The sequence below is a fragment of the Hippocampus zosterae genome, chromosome 11 (genome assembly GCF_025434085.1).
Source record: "Hippocampus zosterae strain Florida chromosome 11, ASM2543408v3, whole genome shotgun sequence".
NCBI classification, from domain to species: Eukaryota; Metazoa; Chordata; class Actinopteri; order Syngnathiformes; family Syngnathidae; genus Hippocampus; species Hippocampus zosterae.
Genome location: NC_067461.1, coordinates 4,511,863 through 4,538,890, shown reverse-complemented (window position 1 = coordinate 4,538,890; position 27,028 = coordinate 4,511,863). Strand labels below are relative to the sequence as shown.

The 27,028-nt window shown below is 44.8% G+C and overlaps 1 protein-coding gene across 2 annotated transcripts; it reads left to right on the top strand.

Annotated features, from left to right (window-relative positions):
* Positions 1 to 10,020: 10,020 nt before the first annotated feature.
* On the top strand, positions 10,021 to 25,592 carry add3b (adducin 3 (gamma) b). 2 transcript variants are annotated; one of them, XM_052080867.1, is made up of 15 exons: positions 10,021 to 10,171; positions 10,997 to 11,238; positions 12,345 to 12,489; positions 14,147 to 14,298; positions 16,104 to 16,184; positions 16,708 to 16,857; positions 17,065 to 17,208; positions 18,436 to 18,534; positions 18,732 to 18,905; positions 20,062 to 20,328; positions 21,829 to 21,945; positions 22,488 to 22,577; positions 22,639 to 22,762; positions 23,564 to 23,656; positions 23,845 to 25,592. In XM_052080867.1, the coding sequence occupies exons 2-15, from the start codon at positions 11,050 to 11,052 to the stop codon at positions 24,072 to 24,074; spliced, it is 2,055 nt and encodes a 684-aa protein (XP_051936827.1). In that variant the 5' UTR covers positions 10,021 to 10,171; positions 10,997 to 11,049; the 3' UTR covers positions 24,075 to 25,592. The 2 variants fall into 2 exon arrangements, with proteins under 2 accessions (XP_051936827.1, XP_051936826.1); XM_052080866.1 differs by having other exon boundaries at positions 23,561 to 23,656.
* The last annotated feature ends 1,436 nt before the right edge of the window (positions 25,593 to 27,028 follow it).

The following is a 27,028-nucleotide window of genomic DNA, read 5'->3' as shown; positions in this document are numbered from 1 at the left end:
CCCCTACCAAAGTCAACCCAGCAGCAGTCAGTCGCTGACAAGTCATCACTGAAAAGAACATGATTTGTCCAAATCTGATACATGGAATCGGATGGGGCTTGGAGGTGCCCGCCAAGAGAGTGACACTTCCCCCACACAACTCCTTATTTTCTTGATGTTTCCAGATAGCTGCCTCTGCCTCAGCGCCATGAAATGAACTCGAAGCCAGCACAGGAAGCGTTTGAAGCAGCCGTTGACGAGGGAACAAGGGAGGAGTCTTGTCATGCCACTAGATGGCAGTATTGAGCAGCAGAAGTCAAACTACCGCTCAGGTCCTGAACATGAACAACCGGATGGGATGGGAACATGTCAGTGAGGATGTGCACGAAGAGGAAGAAATCCGAGCTTCTCATGCGCATGGCTGTTTATTTTAATAACATAATGTCCTCTTGCGACTGTAACCTTTGACCTTGACCGGGTGAGCCGGGCTTTAGAGAGGATGTCCGCGAATGACGGGCGTGGCCGTCCGCGACTGCAGAACACTCAGGAAATGAATGTTTTATCAGTCTGTGCAAAGACGTCAACAACAGCAGATGAGTGAGATGGTGGTGGAAGGGGCCTGGGGGTGGGGGGGCTAAATGTAACTCATTAGTGGGCTCCCACAAGCAGATTTCAACATGCACGCACTACAAGCACTTTTTTTTACGTCTGCCTCACAGTACTGAGGCTCGGGGTTCGAATCTCACGAGAGGAAAAACAGTTCCCGAAAATGGCACAACAAACATGGCTGGCGCACTCGTTTGCTTGCATTTAGCATCACGACAACGTCGCACGTTGTGCAGATGCTTCAAGTGTTCCGCTGGTTGAGATGAGAATCAGAACAGCCTGTTCTGCTCACAGGAGAATGTGTGGGAGGGAGGCGATAGCGAGCAGGCTGTCCCTCTTCTTCCGCAGCAAAATGGAGATGCATTCCGCTATTTTTCGCCATTAAATATCGACACGGAAAGCTACATCTCGAGCTTGAAAAGTACATTTACCAAAATGTTTTCGATCACGGGTAATTTGGGGGATGTGTGAGCAGAAATGGATGCCCCCCCCCCCCCCCCACACTCACACTCTCCAATCTGCAGAGGCTCTTGTGACAAGTTTACTTGGCTTGCTGTGAGAAAAGGCAGCCGCCGTCACAGAAGAGCTGAGGGAGTGCAGGAACATGACAGGCGCCGCCGCAATTGGCGCTCATCAGCGGGAGCCCTGTGACCCTCATCAAAAGCGATCATGTAAACAGCCATCTCCTGACCGGCAGGAATTGTGGGAACCTTGGCCGTGAAGCGCTCTCCTTCTACTAGAGTTGCGGAACCATGGCATCCTGAATTCATTGTAACACAACACGGGGAGGGTTTGTTGGATTGGGAGTGATTTTTTTTGGGGGGGGGGGCTGATTGAATCCCACCCCTTTCACGTTGGAATATACGAAATCATCAATACTCTCCAAAATTGCGATGTAACAGCACAGAACTGGGCCACGAATGTCATCTGGAGAATTTCAGAATCAATGTTTATCTCATAAACTGAGAAAAACGTGACCTTTTTTTCATGAATAAATACACAATTACATTGAATAAGCAAATGTACCCACCAGAGATGCTAACTATGAGTTGCATTAATATGTGCTGATCTCTGTAGACAGCTTTGGCTAGTCAAACTTGACCGAAACAAGTTCTGCGCTTATCAACCAATCAGAGGACGGGAAAACGCTGACATCATCAAGGGGCCAAAGCAGTGGCCTTGTAGGGATAACATTTAAAATCTAACTGGTTAAATAAATAGTTCCTTTACCAAAGATAGTTCAGGTTATATTAGCCGGCACTACTATTTGTGTTGCCGGGCAGATTGGCTTGACATGGCGACACAGAGAGGCTGCAATCTGATTGGACAATTCGGAGATAGTGGTGAAAATGGCACGGTTTTGGTTTTTACGTCCTTCGGCAACAAAACTCAAATCAATTGAGATGGCTCCAGCTCAACTTTGAGTCACATGCACCCAACAGTACCAATACGTGATGCTAGGGGGCTACATGTTAGCATTGCGTACAACAGAAGTGTTTCTCACAAAGTTGAATTTATCTTAATTTATAGGATAAACGTAGACCGGAAAACATTTTCATCCTTGTGATAAATTTCAGCAAACGTCTGATTTTTGAATGTCTTGAAAAGATTATCCTGTGGTGAGGATTTTTTTTTTAATTGTCAATGTTAAACCAGTTCAATATTTACGATCAAAAACCTCAGGGTGTCATCTACGTTCTGTTAGTCATCTCGAGTACACCACGAGCTTGTAGTCACACGCATATATTCTTCTCGTCAGGTTTAAAAATCACTTTGGATGTTCAAATTCAGCTTGCGCGTACAGCAAAAACACAATTAAGAGGATGGCCATGAAGAACAATAGAGACGCATCTCGATGAGCCTTCAAGTTGTAATAGAATTTATGCAGCGTTGTCTTATTATTGGCCTTCGGATGCAGTCTCCGGAGGATGCAAAAAGTCAAAAGAAATGTGGTTGTCTTGAACTGGATCAAAGCAGTGCTATACTGGACGCAGTTTGCCAAAAAGCTGCATTTTTCCATGGCTGGAGACAGCTTTGCAATTGCGTAAAAACATTATCGGCCTTCTAATGCCGCCTCGTAATTGGGACGCGGCAAAGGATAAAAAGTCATGTGCTTGGTAGATTGGATGCGCATTAAAATGTGAAGCTTTCTTCTTGGGCACGAGCAAAGACATAATAATAATATAATTGATATTAATGCGATGGAAGCACAGCAGGAAGGACACTTTTGTTTGTTTTTCCAAGCGCGTTGCTCTGTTCAACAACTTATTATTTGCACCAACAACTTATCAATTGACAACATCCAGTGGGAGACATTATCGCTCAATGATTTCGTTTTTAGTTATTTTCATAGCTTGTTGCTCTGTGCTTTTTTTTTTTATCCTTGACTCTTGATTCCATATCCCGCAGCATGTTTTTTTGTTTTGTTTCAAAGCATATAGATGTTTATGACTTCATGGTAAACATTATCGCACGTAGCTTCCTTTTTTTTTTTTTTGCACCTGCGATTCCAGCTGCAGAGGCCTCCAAACAGCTGCTTTCTATTAATGTCACCCTCCAGAAACATTACCCCAAACACGCATTTGTTGACTTACGTTGTGGGACCGGGGCCGAGCGGGATTTCATAATGTGTGTGCCTGCAGTGTGAGTGAGAGAGAGAGATTTTTATTTTTTTTTAACGACCTGAACATTTCAAAAGACTCTTCCTGGCACATTTGCACTCTGAACGCTTAATTCTTAAACGACTCATTTTTATGTTAGATGGAATTTTATCACTCAGCCAATCGCCACCTCCCCCCACTTCATGAATTTGATGATCAATGGCTTCTTTGACGGCGAGCAAATTAAACCTCAATTGCTCATGTCAGCTTTTAGCATAAAAAAGCGCTAACGCCGTCGCAAAAGGGGAAACGTTCGAATAATGTGAACGTGTGAACATGAATACCAAGGGCAGGCTTTGGTTAGCCAGACATGTACAACATAATTACAGCGAACCGCGCACACTCACACGCAGCTGGATCACCGCAGCATGGAAACCATCCAAACACAACCGCAGCTCAGACTGCAGCCAACTCCCTTTTCTTAAATCAACAATGCCCGCCTTTTTCCACAAAACTGCAAAGTGTGCTTATGTGTGTGTGTGTGTGTTTGTTTCGGTGATGTGTAGTTCTCCGCCCAAAAGGCACAGACCCAACTGTAACAATGTAAATTGTTTCAGGTTCAAAGTGGCCTCTGTAGCTGCCGCACGCCTCCGCCGTGCCAGTGCACATTTTTAGAAAGTCTCACACACACACATGCACACACACATAGAATACATTAGCAGGAACTTATCAAAATAGTAGCATTCTTTTGTACCAAGAAAAAAAAAACCCAAAAACTTGGTGCAACAACTTTTCTGGCGTCATCCAACTTTCCCGACAAGGTCGCTTCACAGGCTTTGAGTTTGGCTTCACGCTGACGCGCCACTTACAATTAGAAGACTCCCCGAAAGCAACTGAAGGGAAGAAGTTGCGATGCAGCGGCGACGTCCCGCCCGCACGTCGCAGCTTTTACTTGTTTTTTTTTTTTTTTTAAGATGTCTGCATCCAGCTGTGTGTGTTTACATCACTTTCATCCTCCGAATCGCAAAACACCCGGCGAGTCGTACTCACAAGTGAAATGAGCTCTGCGTGAGCTTGTCCAGATGTTACGAGGCAGCTGCTACAAGAACGACGATCACTGCAGAAAATTGCTCGGAATGACAAACAAGTTTGACGTTTATCATACGTTAGCTGGAAGGCTCGACTTGATGACGGCGTACCCGAGTTGCCACACAGAACAAATTAGGAGAGGCACGGAAAAAAGAGTGCCTCAGTCTCTAGCCACACACTACTCCATGTACAAATAAATACGGCGAAGTTCAGTCGCTACCTAGCAGAACTCATGGCGATCTTATTATTCTGTTATTTGAGGAAAATCTCGGCTATTCACCGTTTTGCGATGAAAGTGTGTCTTTAGCGCCATCTGGTGGAATCTGTGTTTGGTTGAATTCACCGAGGGTGTTTTTTTTCCCCCCACCTGTTTGAAACCCGATGCATCTGCTGAGAGCACGCGTCGTCGTCGACTTTGCCGTTACAATTTGCCTGTACTCTCTCACGTTCGTTCTCATGTGTAAATGACAATACGCGAGGTTGATGACTTCATCGTGAATTGTGGAAAGTGCACGTATTTGTTTGCCTTGTCGCTATGTGCTAGCGTGTTATAAAAGCCGGTAATGTCGATGAGCCTCATGCGAAAGGTGGTCTGTTTGTCTTTAATCATTTACATACATATACAGTTATTTATGTAACATGGATTCGACAGCGCGTGCATGCAAGAAGCTTGGTGTTGATGTTTTATGATCCTTACATCCATATATAATTACAACTGCCTTTTGGATGTGGGGTGGGGGGGGACTTTCGCTCTTTTATTGCAGGGTTTGGTCGCAATCTAACACAAACGACTGTGGTTCACCAAATGTCAAAGTTGTAAAGTCATGTGACACAGCATCCTTACATCCAGCCTTAAAACCAAGAAACATACCAAACCATGATTTCTGGCATACCTTCTCACCTCCGATACCGAAGGGCGGGGAGGGGGGGGGGGGGGGGGGTGCCGAACTGCTCTGCAAAATCATCCAAGGTAACCTATTGTCATTACTGGACACCCCCCCCCCCCCCCCCCCCCCGAGAACGTAAGATGTGATCTTGTCCTTTCACGTATGCACCGCGAGCAACCTACTTGGCTTCAAATGAGAGAGCTTGCTAACCCTGGTTGCCATGACTACCCTGCTGATGGAGATCTTAGACAAAGCTTCCCTGTTTTTTCATCCCTTTGACCCGCGGCTCTTTCCGAGAATGGATTCGTGAAAGGCCCCTCTGTGCGCAGACTCGGGAGGGGGGGGGGGGGCTGTCCAAAGCCCTTGGGCCCCTTACCTTGACAATCGACCAGATATGAAATTTGATGTTGAGGGCCTGCCAACTCAAACCACTTTTGTTATTTCTACCTGATCGCACGTACTGAGGCGACTGTAATATCGAGTTTGGATTGTCAAGACTGTTTCGATCGGATCTGAATAGGTGGGCTTCAAGAAAATTGCTTCTGGGGCCTCCTCTGATTGTACTTTGATGTTTTGAATTACTGTATATGTATAACTGGTAGGATCTCATGGGATTTCTAACAAGATGATGTCATAAAATACTCTGCAACCATCTAAAAACCTCCGCTCAGTTGGTCATATATATATATATTTTTTTTAACAGCCAAAAACTGAGCTGGCACTGACCAATGAAAGCAGATCCGAATGCAAAAGGCCCATTTCCACCAAATGGTAACTTCTAGGGCCCAGTCCTAGCTGCGGATGGCTGGAACAAGCCAGTTCAACTCACCATGGGACGGTTGCATTTCGCAAACCCTCATGATGGGAAAATGACATTCAAATTTGCTTCTTGTACCAGTTGTTGCATTTTTGAGTCCTTTCAATGACACTCTCTGCTCAATATTGGGCTCAAAGTACGCTGACTTACCTCTTCTTGAACCCCTTTATTTAAACCAACAGGTCCGTCGAGATGAGTCACAAAAAATTAAAATAAATACAACCAGTTCCTGGGCGGCCCGGTAGTCCAGTGGTTAGCACGTCGGCTTCACAGTGCAGAGGTACCGGGTTCGATTCCAGCTCTGGCCTCCCTGTGTGGAGTTTGCATGTTCTCCCCGGGCCTGCGTGGGTTTTCTCCGGGTGCTCCGGTTTCCTCCCACATTCCAAAAATATGCATGGCAGGCTGATTGAACACTCTAAATTGTCCCTAGGTGTGAGTGTGAGCGCGGATGGTTGTTCGTCTATGTGTGCCCTGCGATTGGCTGGCAACCGATTCAGGGTGTCCCCCGCCTACTGCCCGGAGATGGCTGGGATGGGCTCCAGCACCCCCCGGGACCCTAGTGAGGATCAAGCGGTACGGAAGATGAATGAATGAATGAACCAGTTCCTGAAGCATATCTGAAGCTTCATTTTCCCAGCACCAGTAAACATTCTCGATGTGCAACAGTGGGACAAAGTTCATGGTTCGTTGCGTACGTGGCCGTGGTTCAGTTCGCCTTCAGTACGGAAAGGGAAGATAATCGAAAACATCAAAGTGCTATGAACAACGCTCATATAAAAATGTATTTTTTTCCAAATGAAGGATGCAGAACGCAGCCTGAATTCTTACCCCACCACTACGCATGCCATTTATTTGGACATACTGATATGACGCAGTGAAGACTCAACAAGTGACTTTACAAGTTTAGCATTTCGCTAGTCGGGATGGCCGCTAGCCAGAAGCTGAGCTGCCTTGTATTTGTTTGCAGAGGAGCTGTGTGGCCGCACATCCTGTCCCTTACCTTATCCTAAATATGCTCTGTGCGGAAACTCTGTAAAAATCTGAATACATGTGTTCCAAATTGTGGTTAACAATTGACGTCCACATTGCAACAACAACAAAAAAATGGAAATCTTGAGAAATGCTACTTTCATACAAGGTGCAACAAACATATCAAAGTACATGAAAAACATTGTGACTCAATAGAAGGTTTCCAAAAGGTCAATGCACACGTTTGAATAACAAAAATGCATGAAAATTCAGCCACGGTTCAACTGACTCAATTGTAATTGAAAACCAAAATGAAAGAAAAAAAAAAGCTTCAAGTGTGATCCAAGAACACGGCACGACAATCCTTCTCATGACTGCAAAACACAGATTTTCTTCAGCCGTCAGTGTAAAATCTCATTTACTGCACAAATAGATCTCATCTCTCCAGGGAGTAACTCGGGTGGACTGACTCTGCCCTAGATCAACAGCGTGGATAAAGGATGCATGATTGCGCAGGCCTTTAGCGTCTGCTTGTCTTTATTTGGAGGTCATTTCCAGCGGTAGTTTTGCGACAAGGCAAAGCGCTGGCTCAGACGCCGATATCTGATTTCCGTGCTCATCGGTCAGAAAAAAAGACGCGGACGACCTCGCTCGAAAACTTCAAAATAGTCAGCATGAATGTGCGGGCGTCTGGGTGGGAGGATGTTCTACATCCGCGCGTGCGTGTGTGTGCGCGCGCTTGGGGAGGGGGAGGAGGGGGGTGGGTCAAGCTCGGACGTGCTTTCAGTCGGTGGGAACTCCGCCAGAAGGGAGCGAGTCAAGTTATCTGAATTTTGGGGTTGGGAGGGGTGGGGAGGGGAGGGGGGGTCACGTCACTCCGGAGGGGAGCGAGGGGATCTGCTTTTCATTACATCAAGCCATATGTCTTTGTATCTGCTCCACCCACTACACTCTTGCTTGCCAGAATTGTGAGTCGGTGACACAATCCTTCGATCTGCCATTCCCACAAATCGCTGTGCTGCTGCTGAGAAAGTTCTCAGAGTTGCATTTGAATATTTAAAAGAAAGAAAAAAAAAAGAAGGAAAAAAAAATCTCCGCAGTGGTTGACCAGCAAAGCAGAAAAGACCTGGAAAATGTCCGTGAGGAGGCCTGATCTTTGTCTAATGCCCCCCCCCCCCCCCGTTTACACGCAAAAGTGCTTTTTTAATTATTTTTTTTTTTTTTGGCCTTCATTGCTGGATCATCTGAAGAATTCCATCAAAGTACTGCATTTGATGAACTAGTGCGCGAGTAGTGAATAATGTTTGCCCGTTACGTTCGCTGATTACACCCCGACAACATGAATTATTCATGCTTGGCTATCCTCTTTTGAGAGGCATGATGATTTGTTTCAATCATGTCGTATTGAAACTTGCTTTACACATCATAAGTGATCAGTCAAGTTCATCCGAAATAAGGAATGTAATTAACAACGTCTTCCATTGCTGATGAATGATTATTTGCTCCGGTGACTTGTTTTTGTTCGTCAAACACTCAGTGTGAGAAATGTGTCAGGTGATTTCTGCAGGTAGTCTTAAGCGTCGAGACAGAAGTCAATCACACTTTTTTCATCCTCGGTTTTATTCCTATTTTTCCTAATAGCAAGTCGCGAACAGTGATGCCGGTAATGCATTTGATATCATATTCATTTTTGATATGAATAACTAATCGCATTACTCTCAGTGGAATAATCTGACCACAGTTACTTTGCAAAGTCACATTCCACGACCGCAAAGCATTTAATAATGTTGACAAGCAGCCCACAGAACTGTCACTGACACTTAATTCAAGTTTTTACTGCCTCCTGGGAGCAGCGACGGGTAATATTTGATTTTACTTGAATGGGACAGTGTTCTCTCATGTGTTTATGTGGGACAAAACTAATAACTAACAAATAAAACAAAGATTTTCCCCATTCCAAGATAACGACACACAGCAAACAACTCGACGTTATATTTTCTAGCTTCGAAAACACTTTTTCAAGGCAACTGCGGCAATGGCATTAATAGACACCCAAATCAATGAAATACATTTCCATTATTCCAAACTTTTGCTGCATAGAATGAAGACAAAGTTGAATGTAACTTTACCAAGCTGCTGTCTTGCATCGACATGCTTTTCACGCTGAGAAGTTGGCACCAGATCCAAAATGGAGCTGTGGTAGAAAAAAAACAACTTTATTTCAAGACAAATTCACATCAGGTGAAATATTTGTGTTAATAAACTCCCACAAATTATCTACCAACTCTCCCTGTCCTTTCTCTGTGGTATGCCAAAAATAGTGAACATTAGCAGACACCAAGTTTGTTCACTGGGTTTAAGCAGTATACAGCAGCAACATGCATGAATGTATTCCAATACTTTAAATATGAATCCAAAATCTGTTAGTCAAAAAATAATTTGCCTGGTTGATGCACATCAATAGGATAGAACATATTATTCCGACCATAACCAACGATAGATCAATCACTGAGATCAAAATTAAGCAGGTGGATGGTTGCCCTCAATTTCAGCCCTTGCGATTTGAAAATGACACTTGACTAACTGCACACGGTATTTAAGAAATCCAATCAGTGCGTCTGTACTTCCAACCGTCTTTTTCTTGTCTGTAATTTTTACTTTAGTAAAGACTGAGCCTTCTTTTCCTGCTTGCTAGTCAGTGAAATCCTGAGCTCTGCTTATTTGTGTGATGAAGAGGCGGGGGGAGTCAATGAATCACACGAGCAGATGGTTGGAAGAAGTCTTCCTGAAAAAAAGGCTTAAAAATAAAACAACCAGAACTGGGAGAAGACTATTTAGTACCTCGCTTCTGGACTGGAGTTGGGACTGTACTGCAGTGGTTGGAAGGGTTGTGGCCGCCATTTGTTCGTAGTTTCCGAGGAGGCGTGGTGAGTGGATGAAGTCGGGTCACGTGGTCACTTTTCCTTTTTTCCTTCTTTTTTTTTCACCACTCACACCCACCCACTCACCCACATCCTCAGCCACCCTCCCCGCCGACCTCCCTCCGTCTCTCCGCTAAGCGCGGTCGCCACTCTGCTGCTTCTGGATAGTGTGCGCAATGTATCCACAGTCGGACTAAAATACACCTGGCTTACTTTAATCAACCTTTTTGGAGCGCATTCTCTCTTTTTTGTGTGTGGGGAGGGGGCGAGAATTGACTCCACGCCGTCCGGAGAAGTTTTGAGGTAACTTTTGGGGAAAGTGTTCTCGCAGTGGGTTAGCTGTTTGCTTTTTTACGATGACTTCATAGTGATTCTACTGATAATCGAGTTGGGGTTTATTCGGACACAAAACGTCGCTAAAGCTACGCAGGAGAATTTTGTCTTGGGGGAACTACGTAATGATAGAAATAGTCGCGGTTGTGATGTACTGTCTGTATTTTTGTGTATCCTTCTACCCCCACATCCAGGTAGCCCCAAAGGTGCTAACTGCTATTCAAAGTGGCTCATTTACAAAAATGAGGGTGGGTGGGGGCTCTTTTTGTTTACTGTTAACTACTCTTGGCTTAAGAATGCAAGGCGCTTTCCCTCCCACCCTATTTGTTCAAAAAAAAGGGGTGGGGGTGATGTAGAGTGTTGAGAAATCCAAGGGATAGTATGATGATGACTTCCATTTTGTGGCACTGTACTCTTGTTTCCCAACTTTTATCAAAAGCAAGGCAAACACAAAGTGGACCACCAAACAAAAACAAAAAATCAAATGATATACTGCACCTTCTGTTTTCTAAGGAACAACATTCAGTTTTTCTGCCTGTCAGGGTAAATCGCTGGCATAGATAGTTGAACAAATATCATAATACAATATAATAATATTTTTTACAGATTAAGTGAAACTGTATCCTATCCTGCAGCACACCTGATGATCTCTCACTGCACACTAATGCATTTGGAAATTACTGATTTAAATCCCAGTTGTTACATGAGTCATCATTGCGCCTGTTGCCTAGACAGCCTGACTGAAAAAGCTCCCATATTTGTGTGGTGGGGGGTTTTTTTGGGTACCATTGTCAGATTCAAGAGGAAGCGTAGGTGGCGGGCGGTGATACAAGAGGCTCTGCTGGAGGATGAGTCTGGTGGAGGTGAGGCAGTTGGCAGGCTCACTGACCCTGTCCCTGTCCAGCAATGACTCCAAGGAACGCTCCTGCGAGACCGACCCCGACAACCTCCGCAGCCGAGCCATGTCTCCAGACCTGAGGCAGGACTTCAACATGATGGAGCAGAAGAAGAGGGTCACCCACATCCTGCAGAGTCCAGTATGTAGTCCGTAAAGAGAGTGTGAACCTCGTTTCACCTACTGGTCACAGCATTAGGTACACCTGCACTTATTCTGAATGGATTCAATATATAAACACATTTTTTTAATTCCGTTTATCCTGCTCAAGGGAGCTGGAGCTTATCTTGACTGACTTTGGGCAAATGTCAATTACAGAGCACAGATAGATTAAATTGTTGGGTTTCAGGCCTCAGCTAGAACGCAAAAAAAAAACACGTCAGGAAAAGCCTACTAGAACATCTGAACTTAGTTGAGGTTAATCTGAGGCAATTGAAATGATGGGCCGGTTCCCATTTAACGTAAATTTGAATGTTGAACACATCCACTTCCCCAACTATTATCAGCGGGTGCATCTTTGTGCAACCACATCATTTCAGTTGTTTATGGTTCACTTGTGTTGTGCAGGTTATACATCACATTCATTCTGGAGAGACGCCATGATCACAACATGCACAAAGTCGCACACGTCTGCTCCAAGCTAAGTTTGAAAGTAAACGAGAAGCTGTCGTGTCCACTGATGAAGACAGAGATTGTCTAAGTAGTCTCGCCCCGTATGAAAATGTTCATATGCATGATATTGCACATTTAGAGCCATATGAAAATGAGTGGTATGGATATGGATAGTCATTTAAAATAAATCCCATGAATCAATTCAACTTTGTTGAACGTCGCATTGGGCTATAAGATGGAAAGGAAGCTCGGCAGCTCCGTTCAAGGAGGCACGGTGAACACATGCCAGCTGAGTGCATACAAATAAATCGAGCCCACACTCCGCTGCGATTGCGTAACAGGCCCTAACAAGTAGAACTTATCTCATCGCCATGGTTACGGCTCTCGAATGAAGCAGAATGCTGGCGCTGGGCTGACAAGCACATCGCCGCTCGGAGATTCGCAGGCCCCCCCTGCATGGGGGAGAAAGTAAAAAAGTCGGGCTAAAATAACAAACGGCACCGCCGTCGGCCCACGCGGCGCTCGCACAAAGAGCTTTTTCTCGATTTGTGACTTGTAATAAGAAGAGCGTAGAAATGAGCCGCAGGGATTACGGAGCTCCAACACGGTGTAATGACTCTGGGCTTGGTTTTGCAGGTGTTCAAAGATGAGCTGGAAGGCCTGATTCAGGACCAGATGACCAAGGGCAACAACCCAACAGGTCTCCTGGCCCTGAGGCAGATAGCCGACCTGGTCATGGCCAGCACGGTGGGAGGGGCCGGGCCCTTGACGTCACCCATCAGTGAGTGCTTGTGCGCTCCAAATGAATCCGCTCGTTCTTGTCAGCGTGAAACAGCAGAAAAGTTGCGGAGGGCATTGTCAGTGTTTCCATGAAGCAAACCCGCATGACCGCCCGAGCAAATGAATCGCAGCAGTTTGCAAAGCTAATTACATTAGCCGAGTTTCTGGGGACAGCAATTGCAGGTAATTGTTTATGTGACTTTTATTGTGGAAGAAGTCCGAATGTCAGCGTCTATATCAACTAGCGATAAGGAATAATAAGCCATCCATTTTCTGGAGTTGCTTAAGCGCGTCTTAAAGCAATGGTCCCTTAACAATGGCAAAAAAAAAAATGAGGATGCAGTTCAAAGTTAAATGACCATCATTTTTGTTTTTTATTCTTTACATTTTGCACAACTCTCGTTTATTGCGCTGACAATCTAATTGTAACGTGTATTTGTTACATATTTTGATGCATTTTTATGCTTTAGAAAACATTTGTGTCTGAATTTTGACGGGCCTTGGAACGGATTAGCGCATTAACATGGGAAAAGCGTCTACTACTTTTTCTTGTTAAGAAATCTCTTCCGGAACCAATTAATTTTGTAAGTAGAGGTACCACTGTGGTTAGCACGTCGGCTTCACAGTGCAGAGATACCGGGTTCTATTCCAGCTCCGGCCTCCCTGTGTGGAGTTTGCATGTTCTCCCCGGGCCTGCGTGGGTTTTCTCCGGGTGCTCCGGTTTCCTCCCACATTCCAAAAATATGCATGGCAGGCTGATTGAACGCTCTAAATTGTCCCTAGGTGTGAGTGTGGGCGTGGATGGTTGTTCGTCTATGTGTGCCCTGCGATTGGCTGGCAACCGATTCAGGGTGTCCCCCGCCTGCTGCCCGGAGACGGCTGGGATGGGCTCCAGCACCCCCCGCGACCCTAGTGAGGATCAAGCGGCTCGGAAGATGAATGAATGAATGAATGAAGGTACCACTGTATCGCCTATTTAAAAAAGGAACTGTAAAACTAAGTTTTTTATTGTAAAACTAAGCACACCTCAAAAAGAATTGCACAACCCTGCATATTCAAATACAATAATTATTTTTAGCCGGTAGTTAACTCGCTAGCTTAATGCTAATAATCAAAACTATGGAGCGACGAGCCCACATGAGCACTAGACATGGGAGGGGGTGGGGGGGGGTTACCTTCAACTACAGAATATTCACACACAATTGCTGTGATAACAGTTTATATAACAATATTATAAACATTTCTTCCTACTCTGTGAAGAACTATTTATTCTAGTAAAGTTTTCAAAAAAAATTTTGTGCCTCTGGGCCTCATGTTTTAATGTCGGCTTCTTCCAGTTGAGACCACCTTGTTTGTCTTTAAGTTAAAACGCCTTAATGTTAGGAAAATGCCCGTGAAGTCAAAGCAGGCTTTGCCCTTTTAAAAAGCTTAAGTGCCTGTAAGAGATGGCATCGTTAAATATCCTTATATGGCCGCACGCTCCAAAATATCCTCGCTGGGAATTTCTGGAAAGCCTTTTTTCAGGTTCACATGCTCCCCGAGGGAGCCTTTAACTTGGTCAGCGGTGAAGGCAAAGCCTGTAAACATCCTTGTTATGTCTGCAAGTGTAGTTAAATGCAAACTCCTTACCGGATGATGTGTCGTCCGTCCCGTTGCAGGCTTGGGAATGGTGTCCCCCATCAATGACTTGTACGCCGCCGAGTCGCCATCCTTTGCCAAAGGCGAGAAGCCGAGCCGCTGCAAGCTGGCCAGCCTCTACAGGCTCGTTGACCTTTTCGGCTGGGCTCGTTTCACCAGTTCCTACATCACCGTGAGTGATGACATCCCCTGCACGTCTCTCCGTCTTCATGAGATCTTCTCCGGCACCACCATGAAGGCTTAAAGGGAGATGCGGCGTTCTTTTGTGTGCATGTGTTCAGAACATCCCATTTCATGCTCCACTAGTTGATTTACTATTGTGGGGTGCGGTTCTGTCTCAGGCCATTTCCTGTTGATGAACCCTTGCTATTGATACATACACTATACATACATGCTGATTTATATAGCGCTTTCACAACAGCGGCAGCTGTAACAAAGCGCTTAACAAAACAGTTAAAATAAAGTAAAATAATAAACAAGCTAGCGGCCCGGTAGCCCAGTGGTTAGCACGTCGGCTTCACAGTGCAGAGATACCGGGTTCGATTCCAGCTCCGGCCTCCCTGTGTGGAGTTTGCATGTTCTCCCCGGGCCTGCGTTGGTTTTCTCCGGGTGCTCCGGTTTCCTCCCACATTCCAAAAACATGCGTGGCAGGCTGATTGGACGCTCTAAATTGTCCCTGGGTGTGAGCGTGAGCGTGGATGGTTGTTCGTCTCTGTGTGCCCTGCGATTGGCTGGCAACCGATTCAGGGTGTCCCCCGCCTACTGCCCGGAGACGGCTGGGATGGGCTCCAGCACCCCCCGCGACCCTAGTGAGGATCAAGCGGTACAGAAGATGAATGAATGAATATGGCTTAAAAAAGGCATCTGGCGTTCTTCAGTCAAAGCAGACACAGAAAATAAAAACAGGACACTTAAATTCCACTTCTCTGCTCCACCAGAAGTTGCGCTTTTTGAGGCGGTGGTTCTGAGCTTTCGTTACTCTGGCGACCAGTGACGGAGCGAGAATGTTGAAGCTTGGGGAGCCGCGACCTGTAGCGAAATTGCGCAGAATCTTGAGGAGAAGGGATCAAGAAAGAAACCGGGGGTGGAACAGAATGATAGACATCTTTATTTGTGAACGCAGCCCTGCAGTGGCAATTCGTGTCGCCGATCTGTGTATATTGTGCATGCAGTGGACAAATGTCCCCTGACCCAGTGTTGACAATTGAAGCAAATACTGTTGGCTAATGTAACCCTACGCCGAGCACTGCACGTCTGCTTAATCTGGCCGTGAAAAGAAAAGGAAAATTTGTCGAGTTGTACTTTCGGAAAACGCAGAACAGCTGGCTAACATAAAAATGTACTTGGTTGTTTAATTTCACACTTGAAGGGCGAGGGCAGGCACTCCAGAGATGCAACCGTTTGTTCCAAGTAATTAAAAAGTCAAGTGCATCCCATAGTACGTCCTCTTTGAGGAACTTAAGTGAATTTAAAAAATATACTTTCGCTCATAAAATAATCTCATATATCAGAGAGGAATGACAGATCCTATTGCAATTTATATTTCAAGGGGTGGGGGGGGAAAAGCACAACGCTATCCACAGACGGACGGATTTGGCGCCACAGACGTCGTGCCCTTCATGTTTTAAAACGATTTCCCTCCCTCGGAACTTATAGAATTTCGACGTATCTAACTGAATTAGAAAGTCTTTGATGAACATGTGACTCGCGACGCAGCACCGGAAATGTAAATCTCTCTTTTCAAAGGCAACTGTGAAGTTTTACACGTCTCCTTGCCTTCAAACGTTAATTACTTGACCTTCAGACGGCAACATGATACATATTTTACCACGCTACATAGAAGAAATATACCACCGTCGCTCGCTACCATTTTTGAGCACATAAAGGACTGCTAAAGTCGAAGAAATAATGAATGCTTTCTGGATCCGTATTCGAAACCTGAATGAGGTTAGCTAAGCGTTTTTCTTTTCATCTCAGGTGCGTGTCAACAAGGAGCAGGACCATATCCTGATCAGCCCAAGAGGTCTGTCTTTTGCCGAGGTCACCGCTGCCACTTTGGTAAGTGAATCGAAATTGTAAGTAGTAGGAATTAAACAAAAGGCAAAAATTTTAAAAAAATACGCCTTTTGTTGCCACGACGACCGGATTTTGATGATGCTTGCGACTTTGTTGGGGTCGAAGTGCAGAGCAGCGACGAGAAAAGTTTTACTTGGGTGCAGTTTCACACTCGATGGAAGGGCAGGCATGTGTCGACCCCGCTACGTTCATGGTTCAGTGCCGCTGTAATCGGGATTTTTAGTCTCAACTATTCACTGAAATGTCCTCGCATGTGCGAAAGGAGAACGACAGTGGCCAATGTACTTTTCAGCCGCTCATTTAGATCACTAAAACCCCAAACCACAGACTCGGCGATGTCATGTGCAAGCACACCAGGCCCCGCCTCCTAAAGGCGCATGCAAGATGGACTCTATATTTGGCTCTTTTCCCCTCCATTTTATGCTTTTATCATTGCTCACTGTGTAAAAGCATTTCAGAAGCCAAAATACATCGCGTTTTGTTTGACGCTGACGTTTTGTTTCAGGTGAAAGTGAACATGATCGGCGACGTCGTGGACCAGGGCTCAACCGACTTGGGCATCGACCACTTTGGATTCGCCCCTCACGCCGCCATCTACGCCATGCGGCCCGACTTGAAATGCATCGTCCACGCCCACACGCCCGCTACGGCTGCCGTGAGTCGCCCGCGCGGCTAAGCTTACCGCTCAGGGGCTCGCCGTGATGCTCTTTTCATGTCGTTTTGTTTGCCATAAACTTTAAAGCCGGGCCGTAAAAATTCACAGCATGCGACGGACGCGACCGGCAAGGCTTTTTATGTGATTGCACAAACGTGTCTCTGTTTCGACGCGGCGGCGCCGACACCGTGTTGTTTATGCTCACAGGTGTCGTCCATGAAGTGCGGAATCCTGCCAATTTCCCAGGAGGCCTTGCTCCTCGGAGACGTGAGCTGCTTCGGTTACCATGGCAGCCTGGATAATCGAGAGGAGAAGGTGGAGTTTCAGAAAGCTCTGGGACCCACTGCCAAGGTACTGTCAAGTTGAGAGACTCCATTAGTGAAAGGAGCTTTTTTTATTTTATTTATTTTTTTTCGACAGCTGCTTTACCTCTCCAGTCACACCAGGTACACCTGCGGCATCTAATGAGATCCATTACAAAGAGCTCTGTCGAGAATTCTGCCTTTTGGCTACCTTATTTTTCTTTCAGTCACTTCAATTTCTACACTACTGCCACCTGCAATAATAAAAATGCCACAGGAAGTGAGTATTTGCGATACAGGGCTTTTATTACCTAATCTCGGAACATTACGAGCTGTATCTCATAAAAATACTTTATTTTTGTCATAGTTTGAGTTATTTTTCCATCATATTAAATCTAAATAAAACGACCAACCCCGGCTCAGATTCGGGAAAAAGGTGAGCGGTGATTGTTCGTTACCCACGCCCTGAGAAACGGCAATGTCATTTTCGGGCAAGAGCAAGTGGCAAAATAGCTGCCCCCCCCCACCCCCCCCGAGATGAACAACTTGACTCATATTTCACATACACAATATTAATCATGGGGCAGCTTTATTTTGTTTGTTGTTTTATTTTGAAATTTGATGCTGTCCCACGTGGCATCATTCATAATCGTGGTTTGAAGTTTTCTACCACAAATGGGGGGCGGCTTCCCAAAAAGATTAATTCATTTGCTTAAAACATAATTATTCATGGGCGGCCCGGTAGTCCAGTGGTTAGCACGTGGGCTTCACAGTGCAGAGGTACCGGGTTCGATTCCAGCTCCGGCCTCCCTGTGTGGAGTTTGCATGTTCTCCCCGGGCCTGCGTGGGTTTTCTCCGGGTGCTCCGGTTTCCTCCCACATTCCAAAAACATGCGTGGCAGGCTGATTGAACACTCTAAATTGTCCCTAGGTGTGAGTGTGAGTGCGAATGGTTGTCCGTTTCTGTGTGCCCTGCGATTGGCTGGCAACCGATTCAGGGTGTCCCCCGCCTACTGCCCGGGGACAGCTGGGATAGGCTCCAGCACCCCCCCCCCCCCCCCCCCGCGACCCTAGTGAGGATCAAGCGGCTCGGAAGATGAATGAATGAATATTAATCATAATGTGTTGAAACTTGTGGAGGTACATAGAAAAAATTGTTGTTAAGAAAATTTGGGGTTGACTTCATCTTTTCGACTTAAAAATTAAAAAGTCCTCATATTACAAACTCAACATCCTTTCTGCAATTGGGTTTAAAGAATTTCTGTTGTATTTTCCAGGTGATGATGCTAAGGAACCACGGGTTGCTTGCTTTGGGAGAAACCGTAGAGGAAGCCTTCCACTACATGTACCGCTCACAGCAAGCGTGTGAAATCCAAGTACGTTGAATGACGTCGTGACAGCACAGTGAGGGACGCAAGTATTTGGACAGTGACAGAATTGTTTTGACGTACGCTCGCTTGGACTTACCTTGCGACTGTTTTTTTTTTTTTGCTCAAAATGTGGCCTCCACTCTTATCCAATCGATGTCTTCTGTGACATGTTACCAGTTCGTTGTGGTCTGACTCGCTTTTAGGTGCAGGCGCTGGCGTGCTCGGGCGGCGTGGACAACCTGCTGCTGCTGGACAAAGAGAAGTTCAAACCTCTTACGCAGGGAGTGGCCGCTGCCGGGGTGCCCGTGAGCAACGATTTCAAGTGGAAAGTGGGAGAGGCCGAATTCGAGTCCCTGATGAGGATGCTGGACAACCTCGTGAGTGACTTTTTTTTTTTTTTCGCCGGGCGTATTTAATCCCACCTAATGTTCGGTTCCATCTGTACTCGTGCGCTACTGATGGACAGCCGAGGCAGTTGAGCGCGCTGCGGCTGCGGGAGCCGTCCGCCCACCCTTCGCCAGGCGTAGGCACCAGATGACAAAGCTAACAGCGGGTGCAAGCAGCACAACTAAGCGACCACGCAGTCGCTTAAGGGACTAGATTTAGCGTGCCCTGTTGCTGCAAGGGATTTAGTGACTGCTCAAGAGACTTATCGATGCCGTCGGCTTAGCCAACAGCTCAGGTGGTTAGAGGATCGCGTTACGTCCTGTAGCATGAAGATGATTTATCACTGCAGCTGTGGAGATGACACACCGTCTACCAAAATCTCAACTGTTCACATCGAAAGTAGGAAACCGCCTCCATATTTTCATTTTCAGCCGTAGCTCAAACGGCCAGACCTCCCTTACAGTGTACAAAGGACATAAGGAAGGAGCAGAGAATATTGTGAGAAGGAAGCGGCGGTATTTCAAGGTAAAAGGTAGTTGGAAAAAGAAAGCGCTTATCGCAATGTAGGCACCCTTTTTTCGGATCTCATTCAATCTATACAAGACATATTTGGGATATTTTCTACCACACATATTTCCTGGTACATTAGAAATGTCAGGGGAAATCCTTTTATATTTGACCGCATATCTCAGGGGTGTCAAACTCATTTTAGTCGCAGGCCAATTTGGACTTACGGCTCCCCTCGGAGGGCCGATATGACAGTCAAACCACAAAATGATTAATTGTACACAACAAATGAATAGATTACTATTTTTCAAATCAGTTAAGTTAATTATAATAATTTGTTAAATTATTCTCGCAAAATCTCAACAATATTTATTACACATTAAAATTTGACATTTCGGGACAGGTTTTAGCAAGTTGACACGCATGATTTGCTTTTGCGGGCCACATAAAATGACCCGGCGGGCCGGATATGGCCCCCAGGCCTTGAGTTTGACACAGGCGCTATAAGTGGTGTTTTTCAATATTCCGACACGTGACGGCAGTTTGACAAACATCCCTGTAATGACTTTTACACCGTTTATTTGTGAAAGGCCTTTGAGGGAATAATCGGCCCGACGTTCAGCTTTGGTTTCTCCACAGGGATACAGAACAGGCCACTCGTACAGAAACCCCATCGTCCGAGAAAAGCCCCGATCCAAGAACGACGTTGAAATCCCCGCCACAGTGTCCGCGATCGCATCAGATGACGACGGCGAGGCGGCGGCACTGCGTAGCCCCTTCACGTTTATGGCGCAGAGGCAGCAGCGGGAGCGGACGCGCTGGCTGACATCGCCCAACAGCTACTTGAGAGTGAACGTGCCCGAACGCTCGCCCAGCGGAGACGTCAGCCCCAGAACCAAAACGATGGTGAGTAGAGTCTACATGCATACCTTTTGATGAGGGAGTTGGGGCACGATGAAGCAGCTGGGAACGCCTCTGCCTCCCAGTCGAGAGGTTCTGGTTTTGAGTCTTGGCTCGGGCATTCCTGCGGGGAGATTGCAGGTTGAAGTAGAGTGTGCGGTCCAGAAGTAAGCATGCTGCATTTGAGTCTTACTCGGGTGAAACATAAATGTTGAATAAAGTATTACTCTTTCCCCAGTTCCAAGCCATTCAATTAAAAAAATGATCCCCCACCATGCAAAAATTCCAACAAAGGCCCATTCAGAATGCTCAAGAAAAGAGCCTCTCTGCCTCCAAAAACCTTGATTCAACGCAGTTACTAAAAGAAGCATCTTCCCTCGAGCTTCTTCGGGGTTGCATTTTTGTTCAACCCTTTCTTCACACTCAACTGTCCTTGAATGAACTCTGGTTATTTCAGTCAGGATTTGGCCGAGGTAGATTTCTGTCAACTACATTTAAATTCCCTCTTATTTTGTAGAATTCTGCTTCATTCGCATCCATCATTCCTGTAATATCCCCCACGGGATGTTGTCAACTTTGAAAATTCCTTGGGGAGGAAAAAAAAATCTGACTGCCTCAACAAATTATGTTTTGCCAGTGCTTTTGAAAAACGTTCACAATTTGAGTGCAACAGACTGCCGGGCTCTCTCACCTTCAGCTTTTTCAATCTCGTGTGAGCGACGTGAAGTAAAAGACAAGTCGGCAGACCGCGTTGACGGAACAGGACAATAAAATGACTTCAAGTGGAGCAGCCAGACCATTGAGAATGCCAATAACCAAGACGGGAGGAAACAAAGACGGGTGAATCGGACAAAAGGTGTGAATGAGCTGTGTCATTTGGCTGCCATCCAGTTCATTGTGTCCGTTCGCCCCTCACCCGCTGAAAGAGATTCCAGCGACCCTCACTCACACAGTGAGAAAGAAGCACGACAGGAAATGGACTGACGAGGTCTTTTGGATTAGCCTGCCATCTTGTGGACAACTGTGGAAATTCTGTATTGTCTTCTCATTAGGGTGAGCTGTACACACAGGACTGACCGGTTGGCAGAAAATCTCAGGGCGCCTTCAGCCAAACGAGCTTTCAAACTCACAGTCAGACAATTTGGAATTTTTCCACGAACCAAACGAGTATGCTGTCGTGGTGGGAGGGAAGTGGACAACATGCAAACTCCACACAGAAAGCCAAGTGCCAAGATTCGAACACAGAACTTTCGCAGCTGTGAGGCAGACTTGCAAAGCACAAAATATAGGAGGGCGGGTTGGAATAACGCTTCTTGTTGTGTTTTTGTTTGTGGGTTGTTTTTTTTTTCCCCTCCCCAAACACCTCTCAGTGTGTCGTCTAATTAAATCGATTACTCCAACAGCGACACAGCTGGGCTAAAGGAGAGTCAAAAACGTCTTGTATTTAAAACGGAGTAAACACCAATTAGCATCGTGCAGCTTTCAAATGATTTGTTTGTTTCTCAGTGGATGAAGTCATCCGAACCGGGCAAAAGCATCGGCACCCCCATTAAGATTGAAGATCCCAACCAATTTGTGCCTCTCAACACGGATCCCACAGAAGTGCTGCACAAGAGGAATCGGGTGAGTCATTGTGCAGCATTGCCCAAGTCGTTGCTTAGCAATTTTGGAAAACAGAAACAAACAAACATTCAACAAACACGAACCTACTTGACTTAAATTTCAAACAGACATCAAGAAGCAATCCCATTGCAATTTTCTTTTTTTTTTATGTTGTGACAGCAAGCTAAGATGACTCAGGCGGTTCATGTTATTAGGCTAAAGAAATACAAAATGAGAGCACTCACCGGGAGCTGCTGTCGGTCCAGATGCTCACAATGCAGACTAATCAGCCAGGCCAACTCTAGCTCTGGATGTCAATCACTAGGCCACGCCCCTAAATAGGTACATAAGAATACAGTGCGTTCGGTAATTGCGTTTCATTAGAACGGCCTATTTCTACACATTCCCTCTTATTATTTTTTGGTACATTTCTATTGTTCCATTGTTATTGATTAAAAACGGAACAAAAATTGGAAAGGCATTCATTTCAATGGGGGAAACGGATTTAATGTTATAGACATTAAACCCAAAGTCCAACCGCCACTGTCACTCTATTAATTCAGATAAAAGAGCAGCACAGAGGCGACCAGATGACATCCGGTCCCAAGTCCCATTTACTGGCGGGCATCGTTGTGGACACCATCCCAGGACCGGTGAGTGCACATTTTTTCTTTGGTTGTTCGCGCAATCCGACACTCTCCCGTTCTTGTGCAGGCTTTCATCATGGAGGATGAGGAACACACTCGCTCGCTTCCGCCCAATCCTTTCAACCATTTGACGGAGGAGGTGCTTGAGGAGTATAAGAGCCTGGTGGAGCGGAAGCGACTCGGCCAAGACGGTACTTATTTTAAAAAAAAAAAAAGATGTCTACCTGCTGTGTTTTTTCCACTTCAAAGTGTGAGTGCGCACAAGAAATGATTGAATTGGTCTAATATCCAACAGGAGTGTCCAAACTTTCTTCATGTGCTTTTCTTCCTGTAGCATTTCTATGCAATTCAAAATCTTAGTAGGGGGTTGCCAAAATTAATCCCGTTTTTTTTTCCCCCTTCGCTAATGCCGCAGGACACTGAAAAAAAATGGACGGTGGGTCGCAAATGACAGGCAAGCCGTAGTTGGGATCTACAACGATTTAGTCAGTACAGGCGAGGCAAAGCGCCCATATTTGATTTAGCACATTTCACAGAAGCTAACTCAATGTGCTTCAGATACTTACAAACAATAGGCTGTGGACAACATTAAAAAGCAAAGTAGAGAAATTAAAAGGAGCTTCCTAAAACTACTTGAAAAATGTACAGAACAAGAACATGATTTGGCGTGTTGGGGAGTGGCCACTATAGAAATGTTCTGCAAGCATAGTTTTAAAAGTTTGAAAATAATTTACACGCCGGGCTAACTTCAGTTTGCATCGTTTTCCTTTTGTGTGCAGCGTAACAGCTAAATGCTGCTTCACCATGTTTGCTTTTAACTCTGCGCTCCACGAACTGACCTTACTCTGCTAGCATTTCTTTAAAAAAAATCTAAGCCATTCTCCGATCTGTAGACCAGTAGCATTATTTAAAAATCTATTGTACGTTGTGACGGCTGGATTGTGATCATATAAGTGATGAAAATTTAAGAAATCACGTGTCGTTTCCAGAAGACGAAGACGCAACCGATGCGGACGAGATGACCACGTTCGATGGGTCCACAATCTCACTCTCGCTCTCTCCCATCATGACACCAACCAAGCTAGGTAGGCCAACAACCACCCAAAGGCGTTTTTTCCAGTGTCGCCATGAATGTATATGAATGCAAGATTGTATGGGAATTTAATCGGCAAAACTCTTGACGGTTGTTACTATTTCTGATATCGGTTGAGTTTTGGATCTCGTGAGATGATGTTTTTTTTTTTTTTTCTGATTGTGCTGCACTCACCAACAGACTCGATACCCAACGGGAAAGATCACTTGTCCGATCCGGATGAGGACTTGAGCCTGGAGGTTTCCAAGTTGAGCGCGAGCGCTTCGGAATCTCTGGACATCTCCACGGGCGCTCAAAACGAGACCCCGGAGTGCCAGAGCAAGACAAAGAAGAAGAAGAACAAGTTCCGCACGCCTTCCTTCCTGAAGAAGAGCAAGAAGAAGGAGAAATGTCAGGCGTCTACGCATTAACGCCAAAAACAATCATTTCGGAATGCAAATGAGGGGACGGAGATAAGCCAAGATTTGAATGCTTGTGCGTTTGTATGAATTGGCGTCGAAGAGACAAACTTGTGAAGTTCTGAGGATTTTTTTCCCTTTTTGCACAAATCCCTCGTATGAATGTATGGAAACGGGCGCAGCCGCGGCGTAATAATTGCCACTAATATACAGTCTGCGGCCTTCAAAACAAGTACGATTTATATCTTAAAAGACGGAAGCGATTAATAAGCTCGTGTTGCTCTGTCACGGGGTTCGGGAACCTTCGCTTGACGGGACAATCGTGCCTCTCCCCCCCAAAAAAGATTGCGAAGGAATTATGGTCAAAAAATGTTATCAATTGAGAGCTCATTTTTAAATCATATGGTTTTACTCAGAAAATGAAGATATTTGGTCTCGGAATATTTCGGCTTCGTACTAAATTTCATGAATCTTTTCCAATTATATGCCAATTTGATTCTGGTGAAGTTACAAAAAAAAATTAATCGACTTAGTTCTCAAACAGTTATGTCTTTTAAAGTTGATATTTTATTGTCAGCAATTGAAAACAATTTCACACTTATTCTCATCCAATAAAAAAAACAGAAAAAGAAATGCACGTTATTTCAACAGAATTGTCTGAAAAGTAACTTTTTTTAAACTTTAGTTTCAAGATTAGTCTATTTTTCTTGTGAAATTAAAATGTTTTCCCATTTTAATATGACGACTTCAGTCTGTGTTTTATTCTTAACTTCTCAAAAATATTTGTAGTCTAACCAAATTAACATTCAACTTTTAAAACTTTCTAATAAGAATAATATTTCTTGATTCTTCACCATTTCTTTTTTGGCAGAATAACTTTTTATGACATGGAGGGCTGAAACATGCAGTAATATCATATATATAAATATATGTAAAACCAAAGAAAAATCGTAATTTCCCGATGCTTAAGTAACAATATTTATAACAAACATTTGCTCAAGTGTGTCATAAATGCAGTTTTTCGGGAAAAGGTTCCCCAGCCCCCGCTTTCTATCCTCGCTATATTACATAATTGTGTGCTGTCGTTCAATTGAATATTTACCTACTTAAAAAAAAAAAACTGAGGAGCTCTATGAAGTAATACTTGTCATACAATATGCTGCTTTATTGTTCTGACTATGTGTAACAAAGCAACGAGGCTTTTGTTGTTGTTGTTTGCAGTACAATGTGAAGAATGTGTCAACCCAAAGGGAGCGAGTTGCTTTTGTAAATACGTTTTTGTTACACTCAAACTATGAAACGTTTTCAAATGTGACAGTACAATCCTAATACAGTACGTCGTTTTTAACAACTCTTTTTATTCTTCTTTGTTTTTGTTTTTTTTTTAAGATGATTCACATGTTCTGAGCAGGCACTGTTATTTGTTTGTGTGCGTATATTTGGACACGGTCATACCACTTTTTGAAATGTATTTGGTGTTGGTAAAAAAGTGCAAACACATGCGGTATGAAATAAAGCTTTTGAGAAAGACGGGCGGCAGCTTTTGTCACTTTTTGGACTGCGGATGCTTGTCGTGGTTGAACTCAATTGTCATAAAATATGGATGTTTTTTGAAAAAAATTGCTTTAAGTGTTCATGCATATTCTCGGAGAATAAATACAAAATATCAAATCTGATATTTTGCATGTCAAAATTACACATTTGTGTCATAGGATTTTGATACAAAGTGCAGTTTTCTCATAATATTACAATTAAGCGCTCCTAAAATTCAACACTTGTCTCGTCATTACATCATTCTCACAAAAAGTGAAAAATTGCATTCTCGAATTTATTATTATTATTTTAAATTGACACGTTCTGAGTGTTTGTGTCCTTACATTTTTTCCATTGTATCACTTTTTCAAGCATATTTGATGCAAATTACTGCGTAAACGCCTCAGATAGAAATAAAGCTTACAACAACTCTTTTTTTTCCTCTCTCTGATGTTTATTTTTATTGATCTTTCCGAAGCCCCCTGAAACAAATGTGGAGTTATAATTGGCTGCGCGAGGCGGTATAATCGGCCCCGTCGCCATGATATGAATGGCTCGTTGTCATGGTAATGCAACTCAGAGGGGTCTGCGGAGACAAAGAAGGGATTTGGTGTCTCCAACAGGTGTTCCATTTGGGGGGAGGGGGGAGGTATAGATCCCCCCCCTCCTCCCCCGCCGCCTATGCACAATATGACATAAGGAAGAGATACGAACACCGCGATGCAATTAAAAGGAAGCGCATATGCTTTTGAGGATGGCACGTTTCCTTCTGAGGTGCTTTTTGCTTGAGTTTGGGGGTTCGAAAAACAACGTCGGGGACACTTGTGGAGGACAAAAGCTGCGTAGGGAGCAGGTGATGCACGTCTGGACGCTTGGGGGGGGGTGGGGGTGCAAACGCCGCCGTGACCTCGGGGCAAAGTGCAACCATTGTCTCCCAACAACAGCCCAACAACAAGATAACGTCTGGAGAGCAGGACTGGAAACATTATGTTATGTTATGTGCATAGTTTGATGAGTGCACGGTGGATATAAAAAGTCTGCAAGGTCCTGTTCCCATGCCTGTTTTTTGTCATGTGGAAAAAAAAAGAGAGAGAGAGAGACAGTAATATGTAACTTCGACTATGCTGTAACCTGTATAACTCAATTAAAAAAAAGGAAATATTTTGAAAAGAAAGCAAGTCTATATATATATATATATATATATATATATATATATATATATATTACACATTTATATTTATATATATATATGGGCGGCCCGGTAGCCCAGTGGTTAGCACGTCGGCTTCACACTGCAGAGGTACCGGGTTCGATTCCAGCTCCGGCCTCCCTGTGTGGAGTTTGCATGTCCTCCCTGGGCCTGCGTGGGTTTTCTCCGGGTGCTCCGGTTTCCTCCCACATTCCAAAAACATGCGTGGCAGGCTGATTGGACG

Coding starts and splice junctions, on each gene's coding strand:
- add3b (XM_052080866.1), top strand. CDS start 11,050: ATGAGTCTGGTGGAGGTGAGGCAGTTGGCAGGCTCACTGACCCTGTCC. Junction 18,535..18,731: donor AGCAAGCGTGTGAAATCCAA/GTACGTTGAATG, acceptor ACTCGCTTTTAG/GTGCAGGCGCTGGCGTGCTC. Junction 22,578..22,638: donor TGGACACCATCCCAGGACCG/GTGAGTGCACAT, acceptor GTTCTTGTGCAG/GCTTTCATCATGGAGGATGA.